The sequence below is a fragment of the Panthera pardus genome, unplaced genomic scaffold (assembly GCF_024362965.1).
Source record: "Panthera pardus isolate Hobbes unplaced genomic scaffold, ASM2436296v1 HiC_scaffold_17, whole genome shotgun sequence".
Lineage (NCBI taxonomy): Eukaryota > Metazoa > Chordata > Mammalia > Carnivora > Felidae > Panthera > Panthera pardus.
This window is the reverse complement of record NW_026526732.1, coordinates 16,919,026-16,931,645: the sequence shown is the minus strand read 5'-3', so window position 1 is coordinate 16,931,645 and position 12,620 is coordinate 16,919,026. Positions and strand designations below refer to the sequence as shown.

The following is a 12,620-nucleotide window of genomic DNA, read 5'->3' as shown; positions in this document are numbered from 1 at the left end:
TCATGACCTGAGCCAGAAATCATGACAGAGATCAGGACCTGAGCTACGCAGGCGCCCTGGCTGGCAGTACTTTTCGACCAAGTTCCCTTTTCTCCATCTTTTTTTTTCTCCATCTTCTTTTTTAAAAAAAAATTTTTAATGTTTTATTTATTTTTGAGACAGAGAGACAGAGCATTTGCAGGGGAGGGGCAGAGAGAGGGGAGGGGCAGAGAGAGGGGAGGGGCAGAGAGAGGGGAGGGGCAGAGAGAGGGGAGGGGCAGAGAGAGGGGAGGGGCAGAGAGAGGGGAGGGGCAGAGAGAGAGGGAGACAGAATCCGCAGCAGGCTCCAGCCTCTGAGCTGTCTGCACAGAGCCCCGCGTCGGGCTCGAAGTCACGAACCGTGAGATCATGACCTGAGCCAAAGTCGGACGCTCAACCGACTGAGCCACCCAGGCGCCCCCCCTTTTCTCCATCTTCTGGTCCAGAGACGCCAGGGCAGAAGAGGCTGAGGAAGGCTGCTAAGCAGGTGACTGGCTCCGCCCACAGGAACCTCTACTCCTCCCACACCCATATTAGGGCAAGCTGCACTCGCCCCACCCTCCGAGCACGTAGGAAGTCGGGACTTTTTAATTAAGAATGCCACTTTTCTCCAGCTTGGAGCTGGTAGAGGATACCCGTCCGCCCTGCTGTGCTCTTCACGCCGCCCCGCCGCTGCCGACCATGGCTCGTCCTGGGGGCACCACTCTCCGTCTTTGTCTCCTGCTCCGGTTTCTGCTAACAGACAGTGTTTCAGCGCCTCGTGGCTGTGAGTTCAGAGGTAGAACCTGGGCGGGGGGCAGTGCGGCGGTCGGGAGGAGCTTTAAGACTTGGAAGGAGTTGCGGTGTGCCCCGAGGGCTTCTGGAGCCTTCTCGCCGGGGGGCGCTCCGTCCCACTCCTCAATTATTCCCCGGCCGGCTTGTTCCGCGTCCGCGGCGTCTGCGGGTGGCGGGTTCCCGGGACCCGGAGAGGTAACTGTAAATGGGCAGTTTCCTCCGAAAGCGCTGCTGCGGCCGGGTGGCCCCGGTGGTGGCGGGACAGCAGAGCCGGAGCAGGGGGAGGGAAAGACGGCCTTCTCGCGGAGCCTAAGCCTGAGTCTCAGGTCCTGAGCCCCGGGCTTTGGGCAGGACGGAGGGCGATCCCTCAGCGAAGGAACTGCCAGATAAACCTGCCCCGCGACGCGGCTCACACCACTCTGCCCGCACGAGTCACCATTCCCGTTACCGGAGCACTTGGACTTCTCGGTTCACCGCCCCCCCCCCCCCCCCGCGTCCGGCTCCAGAAGCTCTTCCACCAGCCACGTCCCAGCACCTCCCAGCTCAGAGTGGGCAGGTCTGTATCCTATGGCCAGAGACCTCCTGGCTACCAGACCCCTGGACCTCACCGGCAGCCTCTTACTCCGTGTGACTTTCCCTGCTGCAAGTGGCATTGCCTGGCTCCAACACTGTAAAGGTCTCTTCCCGATATTCCAATGGGGATGTCACAAAGTGCACAGAGCACCTTTTCCTAACACAATATCTCTATGTCACAGCTTCTACAGGGTCCTATGACCGAGGAAGCAGGCTCAGCCACACTCATTCATCCAGGGATTGTTAGGGCCGCTTCCCTGCTACAAAAGCACTGTCGGTTAGTTACAGCAGAGACCTGGGAAATATTTAATAGATGCAGAAAATCTTTGCACCGGGCTGGCATTTAAGTGAAAATAGAAGAGGGCTCCTTCGTGCCCTTGCATTCAGAGAGGTTTTGATGTTGGTACTCATCTCTCTCACTGCATCCAGGATAAGTACTTTTTAAACATTCTATTTGGAGAGAAGAGAAGGCCGTGTAAGAGTACTGTACTTGAATTTCCTTGCAACCTAGCCCCCTACCCACAAGTAATTCAACTGCAAAGATTTTTCACTCCCGGGACAAATGTGGGGGATGTGAAAGGACCACACGGTGATGTGGGTACCTGAGCCAAATGATGTCGCTGTGAACAGGGGCTGGGAGAGGTGTCTTTTCATTATCTGGGGCACCCCCTGCCCTGCACCAGTTCAATAACAGGGACCCCTGAGGACGCTTTCGATCCCTGTGGACGGTGTCAACTCACACAGTAGGTTTACGCAGTGAAAATGTCCGGGTGATCTCTGCTCCCCAGGGTCTCTGCACCCCTGTAAATGACCACATGACTCTTTGGGGAAGGCCAGCAGGAAGCATTGCTCTTGCTGTTGACCTGAAGGGTCCCTCCTGATTGGAACCTGGCTTCTGCTTCTAGTAAAGAGTTGCAGTTCTGAGAGGCGGCTCCGTTCTGGAACCTGGGCAGAGGATCCAGACTCTCTGTGGGGTCACTGCTTTCAACTTCCTCCTCATCCATCTTGGGGATTGGTCTTTGTTTTTATTGTTTAACTCCAGCAGTCTTCGGGTTGGCTGTCCAACTACTTTGCCTTTACAGTCATGTGTTCTGTGAGCCAGAGGGATGGACAGCTTTCTGTGGGTCAGGCCGCTGGCTGCTTTCCAGCGTCTGGGATCATTCCAGGATCATTTCAATCCTTGCCGCCTCCCTGCTTCGGACAGTTGAGCACCTATACCTCAAATCTATTATATCAGGACTTCCCACCGCCAATACCACTGGGAGCCTATTTCTGCAACACCGTCCCATTACCGCCAAGCTTCTGCCTTCAGAGATAGCCATCACTAAGCTTCTTTTGTTTTCATTTCTTTAGAGAGAGAGACAGCGCAAATGGGGGAGGGGCAGAGAGAGAAGAGAGACAGAGAAGGAGAGAGAAGGAATCCCATGCAGGCTCTGCACTGTCCGTGCAAAGCCCGATGCAGGGCTCGAGCCACAAACTGGGAGATCATGACCTGAGCCAAAGTTGCACACTTAACTGACTGAGCCACCCAGGCGCCCTGCCATTACTAAGCTTCTTCAGGATTTTGGTGCCTTCTCACCATGCATTGTTTTTTGGTTTCTGTTTTTTGAATTTTATTAAAATCCAAGCTAACATATGGCGTAATAATGGTTTCAGGAGTAGAATTTAGGGATTCATCAATTACATGTAACACCCATGCTTGTCCCAACAGGTGCCCTCCTTAATGCCCACCACCCATTCGGCCCATCCCCCCACCCATTACCCCTCCAGCAACCCTCAGTTTCTTCTCTGTATTTCAGAGTCTCTTATGGTTTGCCTCCCTCTCTGTTTGTATCTTATTTTTCGTTCCCTTCCCCTATGTCCACCTGTTGTGTTTCTTAACTTTCCACATATGCGTGAAATCATACGATATTTCTTTCTCTGACTGACTTATTTTGCTTAGCATGATATGCTCTAGTTCCATCCACATGGCTGCAAATGGCAAGATTTCATTCCTTTTGATCACCAAGTAATATCCCATTGTGTATTTATACTAGATCTTCTTTATCCGTTTGTCACTCGGTGGACGTTTGGGCCCATCCCATAATTTGGCTATTGTGGATAGTGCTGCTAAAACACTGGGGTGCATGTGCCCCTTAAAATCAGCATTTTGGTATCCTTTGGAGCGGTACCTAGTAGTGCAACTAAGGGGTCATAGGCTAGTTATACTTTTAATTTTTTGAGGAACTTCCATATTGTTTTCCCTAGTGGCTGCACCAGTTTGCAGTCCCAGCAGCAGTGAAAAAGGCTTTACCTTCCTCCACATCCTTGCCAATAGCTGATGTTTCCCGAGTTGATCATTTTCGCCATTCTGACTGGCGTGAGGTGGTATCTCATTGTGGTTTTGACTTGTACTTCCCTGATGATGTGTGATGTTGAGCATCTTTTCATGTGCCTGTTGGCCATCTGGATGACTTCTTTGGAAAAGTGTCTGTTCGTGTCTTTTACCTCTTTCTTCACTGGATTATTTGTTTTTTGGGTGTTGAGTTTGATAAGTTCTTGATAGATTTTGGATAGTAACCCTTTATCGGATATCTCATTTGCAAATATCTTCTCTCGTTCCGTCCATGGACTTTTAGTTTTGTTGAATGTGCGGAAGGAAACGGACCTCATCTTGATTAGGTCCCAGTAGTTCATGTTTGCTTTTGTGTTCCTTGCCTCCAGAGACATGTCAGGTAAGAAGTTTTTGCAGCCGAGGTCAAAGAGATTGTAGCCTGTTTTCTCCTCTAGGATTTGGATGGTTTCCTGTCCTACATTTAGGTGTTTTTTTTTAATCCATTTTGAGTTTATTTTGTGTATGATGTAAGAAAGTGGCCCAGGTTTGTTCTTCTGCATGGGCTGTCCAGTTTTCCTAACACCATTTGCTGAAGAGAGTTAATTCCCACTGGGTAGTCTTCCCTGCTTTGTCAAAGATTAGTTGGCCAAATGTTTGTGGGTCTATTTCTGGGTTTTCTGTTCCGTTCCTTTGATCTATGTGTCTGTTTTTGTGCCCGTACCATACTGTCTTGATGATTACAGCTTTGTAATACAGCTTAGAGTCTGGAATTGTGATGCCTCCAGCTTTGGTGTTCCCTTTCAACAGTACTTTGGATATTCGGGTCATTTCTGGTTCCCTGCAAATTTTGGAAGTGTTTATTCTAGCTCTGTGAAGAATGCTGGTGTCCGTTTGACAGGGATTGCATTGAATATGCAGATGGCTTTGGGTAGTGTTGACATTATAGCAATATTTCCTCTTTCAATCCACGAGCATGGGCTGTTTTTTACTTCTTTGTCCTCTTGAATTTCTCTCCGAGATTTCTGTACTTTGCAGCATATAGATCTTTCACCTCTTTGGTGAATTCATTCCTAGGTATTTTATGGTTTTCAGTACCATGGGGTTGATTCCTTGATTTCTCTTTCTGCTGCTTCATTATTGGTGTAGACAAATGCCACAGATTTCTGTACGTTGACTTATATCCTGCAACTTTGCTGAATTCATGTATCAGTCATAGCAGGTTTTTGGTGGAGTCTTTTGGGTTTTCCACATAGAGTATCATGTCATCTAGGAAGCATGAAAGTTTGACTTCTTCCTTGCTGATTTGAATGCCTTTTATTTCTTTTTGTTGTCTGATTGTTGAGGCTAGGACTCCCAACGCTATGTTGAACAACGGTGGTGACAGCGGGCATCCCTGTCATGTTCCTGACCTTAGGGGAAAGTTCTCGGTTTTTCCCCCTTGAGGATGATATTAGCGGTGGGTGTTTCCTACCTGGCCTTTGCGATCTTGGGGTATGTTCCTTCTATCCGTCCTTTCTTGTGGGTTTTCATCAAGAAGGATACTGTATCTTGTCAAATGCTTTTTCTGTATCTATTGAGAGGATCGTGTTCTTGTTCTTTCTTTTATTAATGTGAGGCATCATGTTGATTGATTTGTGGATATTGAAGCAGCCTTGCATCCCAGGAATAAATTCCACTTGATCGTGGTGAGTACTTCTTTTAATGGATTGTTGGCATGGGTTGGCTAGTAACTTGTTGAGAATTTTTGCATCCATGTTCATCGGGGAAATGGCTCTGTAGTTCTCCTTCTCAGTGGGACCATGCATTTTTTATGAGTTTTTTTGAGAGTCCTCCAGACCGCTCCGTGAGCATAGTCGATGGGCATATTTTTGGTTTTGTTTTGGCATTTCTTACTACATTTGTTCTGTCATATGCACTTCTCCGGGCCTTTTTAATCCCTTACCACTATGTGTCATGGAATTCCTGATATTCTAGTCTGTGCCGTGTGGACCATCCTTCTTTCCAAGCCTCCAAGGCCCATCCTAATGGTAGATTATCACCATGACCAGGCCTGTGCTAAATGCTGGGACCCAGGATTGCAAATGTCTCTTCCCTGACTTTGGATTGCCCCGCCCTGACTCAGCTCCTCAGGAGTAGGCCCCCTCACTGTCTCTCATCTTATTAAAAAAATTTTTTTAATGTTTATTTTTATTTAATAATTTAATTTTATAATTTTATTTAGTAATAATTTTATTTAATACTTTAATGTTTAATGTTTGTTTATTTTTGAGAGAGAGAGAGAGAGAGACAGAGCATGAGTGGAGGAGGGGCAGAGAGAGGGAGACACAGAATCCAAAGCAGGCTCCAGGCTCTGGGCTGTCAGCACAGAGCCCGACGCGGGGCTCGAACTCACGAGCCGTGAGATCATGACCTGAGCTGAAGTCGGACGCTCCGCTGACTGAGCCACCCCGGCGCCCCTCATCTTCTTAGAGACACTGGGATAGATCCTGACCATCAGCCGGCATGTAGACCTCTTCTTCCCATGGCCAGCGTAGCACGTGCCTGAATTGATTAGAGACTGAGTGATGCTGGATATCAGCCTGGTAGACACAGGGAACATGTCCATGGCTGTATGGTTTCTGGTCAGGCAGAGGAACCCCGATCCTTGGTCCTTTTCCAAGAAGGGAAGTGCGCCAGCCTTTAATTGTTAGGGGGGAGGGGCTGTGCAGGGGCCGCCTTTGCTCTGCTAGGCCAGCCCTGCAGAGATACAATGACTGTCACATGGATGGGAGAGGGACGCCTCTGGGTCTGTTCTTCCAACCCCAACCCTAACTTATGTTTTCATTTGCAGATGCTCTTTCTCCTGCCTTTGAATTCCCCATCACACCAAAGCCCAATCCTGGACAACCATGGTGTGAGATTCGAGGCAAGGTCAACGGAAACACGTTTCTGTATTATGCGTGTGGGAACAAGAAGGTCGAAGTCTTTGGTCCTCTGGGGAGGAATGTGAATGACATAGTGTTTTGGGAGAGACAGACCGAAACTCTGAAAGACCTGGCAGAAGAGCTCAAGAAGAAACTACTTGACTGGAAAGCAGCGGATTTTACACACAGTGGTAAGTCGGAAAGGCCCAGGGCAGAAGTAGAACAGTTTGCAGGGCCAGGGACCTATTGTGTTCATGTACAACTTAGACATGGGTCCCACACACGTGGCCCAGCAGCCAGGGCAGTCAAGAGGGACAGAACCAAGGAGGGTGAAGGGGAGCTGAGGAGTGGACAGCGGGTGGGACAAGGGATCGGTCAAGACCAGAGGCTGACTTCATTCCCATGGTGGGGGTGGGGGGCAGATTCTCTCTCCCTGCAGGGCAGGATGGTGTGTGTGCGTGGGGACAACGGACGCACCAGCGGATCCTGGGAGTTTCACATCAATGAACAGATATCCTACTTCTTTAACTCAGAGAGTAGAAATTGGACACTTCATCCTAGAGGCCGACAGATAAAGGCCTCATGGGAGAGTGACAGAGATTTGACCAATACCCTCATGAAGATCTCAGTTGGAGACTGTAACAAGTGGCTTGAGCGAATATTGGTGCACTGGGATGAACTGTGGGAGACAACAGGTAACTCAGAAGACTGGATGAAGTTGTTCTCTTGAAATCGGGCCTACCTTCTCCACTGTAGTGTGCGTGTGTGTGTGTGTGTGAGAGAGAGAGAGAGTGAGAGAGAGAGAGAGAGAGAGAGAGAAACAGAGACAGAGAAGGTGATCCATCCATGGTGAATATCTTTAGGGGAGAGTAATGGCCCTAGATATGTTCTAGCGTCCTTCCTTTCCCTTCTCATCTCCTGAAATCTCTTCCTTGCTGCATGTCCTTCAGTTTTCTGGGATTTCTTGGATTCCCTCCTGGCCCCAAACATGAGGGTGTCAGTCTGATTCCAGAGACTCCTTCTCGCTCTTCCCTTTTCTGAGAATCATTGATCTTCTCATCTCATCTTGTCTCTGGCCGGGGATCATTCCTGGCCACGTGCACTGTTAGCTCCAGAGAGGGGGTCAACTGTCACCACCCTCGTGCTCCGTGACCACCTCTTCTGCCACAGCAGGAGTGACCAGCTATGTTGGAACCCGGGCTTCCCCGTTTAGCTGTGCGAGGTCCTTCGGGACGGGTCCCGTGTCTTTCCTCGGTTCCCACCCCAGAACCTGTCACAGCCGCTGCCACAATGTAGAGTGACAGAAAGCATCTGCGGTGTGGGATCATCTGCGGCAGGAGGAGCGGAGGGGGTATCTCTTCGGATTTAAGTCTGAAACAGGATTTGGGGTCTGAAACCCTCTTGTGTTTCCATCTCAGCCCCGCCAGGCTCGCAGCAAGTCACGGCCCGGTCCGGGGCCACGACCCTCAGACCCATCACCTGGATCCTCCCTGTGATTCTCAGCTGCTTAATCATAATTGGCATCCAAGGTAGAGTCTTTTAGAGTGACAGGTACTGAGAGCAGATGGAGCGGGAGGGGAGGGGCAAATGGCCTGGTGTGAGGACAGGGACAGGTGACTCCCCCGCCCGACCCTGCCCACTCACTGAACCTTGTCATCACAGAAGTGAGACGAGGTGATGAGTTCCCCTGTCAGTTGTTAGCAGTAACGTGGACAAGCGCAGCCCTGAGTTGTCCTAAGGCCTCACTGTTAAGGCCGCTGGGAAAGGGGAGGGGCCCCCCCAATGCATAAGGCCTGTTGACGCTAAGGAGATCTAGCAAGGTCAGGCCTGACGCAGACCTGATTCTAGGTTGGAGAGAGTCAATTTGGCCCAGTGCGGGTGGTGTGCGGGGAGAGGGACACACAGCTTGGGCAGTACTCACAGTGGAGCACGAGAGGCGTGGTGGCTCCACGTGATGTCTCAGGGGGGGCGACTCCATCCAGGGGCCTACGAGGAGAGGCACCAGTGTCTGTTCCGGGGGAGGGAGTGGGAAGGCCGGGCAGAGGCAACTCCAAAGCCTGCAGTTGAGCGCTGTGTTCCCCCAGACAGTGGCTTGGGTCTTAGCATGTGAGGCAGAAAGTGAACAGTAGAGACTGTGCATGGCAAGATGTAGAAGTGTGGGAAATCCGGCTCAGGCTGCTGCAAGGCACTGGCAGCTCGCTTCCTGCAGACCTCAGATCCGGAGCCACTGAGCACCCCTGCTTGGAGCAGAGCTGACCCGGGAGACGGGGGGGACAGAGCTGGCCCGGGAGATGGGGGAGCAGAGCTGACCCGGGAGATGGGGGAGCAGAGCTGACCCGGGAGATGGGGGGACAGAGCTGACCCGGGAGATGGGGGAGCAGAGCTGACCCTGGAGATGGGGGGCTGAATTGCTGGGGGTGCTCACAGCTGAGCCAGACCAGGAATGGACGGGATGGGGGAAGGAGCATCATGCTAAGGGCTCTGAGTGCTGCTAGCTGGGAGGCTGGGAGGGAAGGGAGAGGAAAGGATCTTTGCTTCAAAATTTCGCAAGGTTAGAGATATCAAGTGCAGGCCCCTGTCTGCTGTCAGATCCCTCACCAGGTCCTCTAGGACTGCCCATCAGAGGCAGAATTAGAACCTGAGTCAAGTGGGCAGAATGATTTGTTACTTCCTGAGCCCAAACCCTTGGTAACAGCACCTGGGGATGACTCAGTGATTTGTTTTCAGAGGGAGGAGGTTTGTAAAGGCGGTTGGACCCAGGGCTGGGGAGATGGCTGGAGGGAAATACATGTCCCTCAATGAGGGCTGGACTGGGTGCGGGGGTAGGTGGGGAAGGGCAGCCCCAGGACAACTGGCCCAGGAATTTCTCAGCCACGAGACCAACACCTGTTCTTTTCTCAAGGCTGCTGATTATACCAGGAAGCTCCTGAGAGTGTCGTCCTGCTTAGCGATTCTGTTTTGCTAGGCTACCTTTGGATCACTTGCTGTTCGTTTTTGGACCAGACTTTAAGAATCCAGCGACATCACCAACTTCCAGCTATTACAAAGCCATAATTATCAAGACAGTATGGTACTGGCACAAAAACAGACACTCAGATCAATGAAAGAGAATAGAAAACCCAGAAATGGACCCACAAACGTATGGCTAACTAATGAGCAGGAGAGAATATCCAATGGAATAAAGACAGTCTCTTCCCAGTGGTGCTAGTAACACTGGGCTGCAATGTGCAGAAAAACGAACCTGGACCAGTTTCTCACACCAGACACAAAAATAAACTCAAAGTGGATGAAAGACCTCAATGTAAGACAGGAAGCCGTCAAAATCCTTGAGGAGAAAGCAGGCCAAAACCTCTTTGATCTTGGCCGCAGCAACTTCTTACTCAACACGTCTCCAGAGGCATGGGATACAAAAGTAAAACTGAACTTTGGGGCCTCATCAAATAAAAAGCTTCTGCACAGCAAAGGAAACAATCAGCAAAACTAAATGGCAGCCAATGGAATGGGAGAAGATATTTGCAAATGACATATCACATAAAGGGTTAGTATCCAAAATCTATAAAGAATTTATCAAACTCAACACCGAAAACACAAATAATCCAGTGAGGAAATGGGCAAAAGGCATGAATAGGCACTTCTCCAAAGAAGACATCCAGATGGCCAACTGACACATGAAAAAATGCTCCACATCACTCATCATCAGGGAAATACAAATCAAAACCATGATGAGATACCACCTCACACCTGTCAGAATGGCTAACGTTAACAACTCAGGCAATGACAGATGTTGGTGAGGATGCGGAGAAACAGGATCTCTTTTGCACTGCTGGTGGGAATGCAAAGTGGTGCAGCCACTCTGGAAAACATTATGGAGGTTCCTCCAAAAACTAAAAATAGGTATATATATCTATATATATCTATACACACACACACACACACACACACACACACACACACAAACACACACACAATGCAGTATTACTCAGCAATCGAAAAGATTGAAATCTTGCCATTTGCCACCACGTGGATGGAACTAGAGGGTATTATGCTAAGCGAAATTAGAGAAAGACAAATATATGACTTTACTCATATGAGGACTTGAAGATACAAAACAGATGAACACAACGGAAGGGAAGCAAAAATAATATAAAAACAGCGATGGGAACAAAACATTAAGAGACTCTTAAATGTGGAGAACAAACAGAGGGTTACTGTGGGAGCTGTAGGAGGAGGGATAGGCTAAATGGCTAAGGGGCATTAATATGATAACGAACTTGAATGTAAATCTTAAAAAAATGAAAAAAACAGGGGCGCCTGGGTGGCTCAGTCAGTTAAGCGGCCAACTTCGGCTCAGGTCATGATCTCGCGGTCCGTGAGTTCAAGCCCCGCGTCAGGCTCTGTGCTGACTGCTCAGAGCCTGGAGCCTGTTTCGGATTCTGTGTCTCCCTCTCTCTCTGACCCTCCCCCGCTCCTGCTCTGTCTCTCTCTGTCTCAAAAATAAATAAACGTTTAAAAAAAAAATGAAAAAACCAAAAAGAATCCAGAGAAATCGGACCACATGGTGCAGCACATGTAACATCCATGTCCATTCATGCATCTGGGGAATGCACTTTTATTTAGCACTTTTTCTTAGTATGTTATTTCATTTTCTTTTGAGACTAAGTGATAGAATTATTTTATTTATTTATTTTTAAATGTTTCTTTACTTGTGAGAGAGAGCATGCACGGGGGAGGGGCAGAGAGACACAGGGAGAGAGAGGATCTGAGGCAGCCTCCACGCTGACAGCAGAGAGCCCGTCGTGGGGCTGGAACTCACGAACCCTGAGATCATGACCTGAGCCAGAGTCGGACACTTAACTGACTGAACCACCCAGGCGCCCCAAAGTGATGGAATTCTTGCTCTGAAATGTTTAAATGCTTGACTAAGGAATCTCAACAAAGAGAACGTTTTCCATCTCGTCCTTTGGTTGTGGAATATGAGATTCTTCTATGCACTTTGGCCTTGTTCTTGCAGACACTTGTGCCAAAAAATATCGTTTGAAGTTATGGAAACTCAGGGATTTTTTTCTGATAAATGACCTCATTGACGTCTAAAGAGAACAATATATATGTGATAATTCTCTTCAGTAATTTCTATGTAAATATATTTAAATAAAATATCACTGTAATAAAAATGGTAGTTAACTCGGAATTTGTGTTTTATCCCATAAAGAACTCCTTGCTCTTCCTCACTTTGTGGGGTAAATTAACTGGTGATTCTGCTAGATTTCTTGTGGAAGCAGAGAATTTAAGGCTCACTCCAAAATCACATTTCAAGGAGCCATCTGTGGGTCTCAGTGCAAACAATGCAAATCCAACATGCCAACTGCAAACAAACATTTGAATATGAAGTCATCGAGAATCTTTCTGATTTCCCCTGATCCCCCATCTACAGGAGTGACTCTCCTGTTGTCTCTCCCCACTGAGTCACCTCCTTCAGTGCACAGTGAATCTTCCTGGCAGAAACAGATCTGCTTCTAAAAATTAAGTTATTCTTCCATGAGCAAAGGATTGGTATCCAGAATGTGTAAAGAGCTCCTACAGATACATAAGTCATTCTAAGAGTTGTGCAAGAGCTTAGAGTAAGTTCCAGATGATAAATAAGCCTATGAAATCATTGAACACATCCTCAATAATCAAGATAACACAAATAACAATGGGATGCCCCACATAGGCATCAAACGGACAAAATTTTATTCTATTATTGGTTTACTTTTTGACAACATCCTAAATATATCTATAGCAAGTGGTGGACAGGAAGTAGACTAACACGAGTTCTCTTAGGTGTTGGTAGGAGTATAAATGGAATCACTCATTTGCCCCCTATTTCACCACGTCCAGACAGTAGTTGATGTTCAGCCCACTGCACGGCAATCCCAGTGTTCCTTCCAGGCTGGAAAACACGGAGACCCAAAAGCGTGGAGATGTATGTGTTTTCGCTGTGGTGTTATGTGCCGTAGCAACCGTTAGCAATAGGATATCCGAGTGAAGTACAACATATA

The 12,620-nt window shown here is 48.6% G+C and overlaps 1 protein-coding gene across 1 annotated transcript; it reads left to right on the top strand.

Moving 5' to 3' along the window:
- The first annotated feature begins 620 nt into the window (after window positions 1-620).
- On the top strand, window positions 621-11,537 carry LOC128777630 (UL16-binding protein 1-like). Its single transcript, XM_053904394.1, has 5 exons — window positions 621-796; window positions 6,510-6,773; window positions 7,005-7,277; window positions 8,001-8,133; window positions 9,485-11,537. Exons 1-4 carry the CDS (start codon window positions 700-702, stop codon window positions 8,123-8,125), a joined length of 759 nt encoding a protein of 252 aa, XP_053760369.1. The 5' UTR covers window positions 621-699; the 3' UTR covers window positions 8,126-8,133; window positions 9,485-11,537.
- The last annotated feature ends 1,083 nt before the right edge of the window (window positions 11,538-12,620 follow it).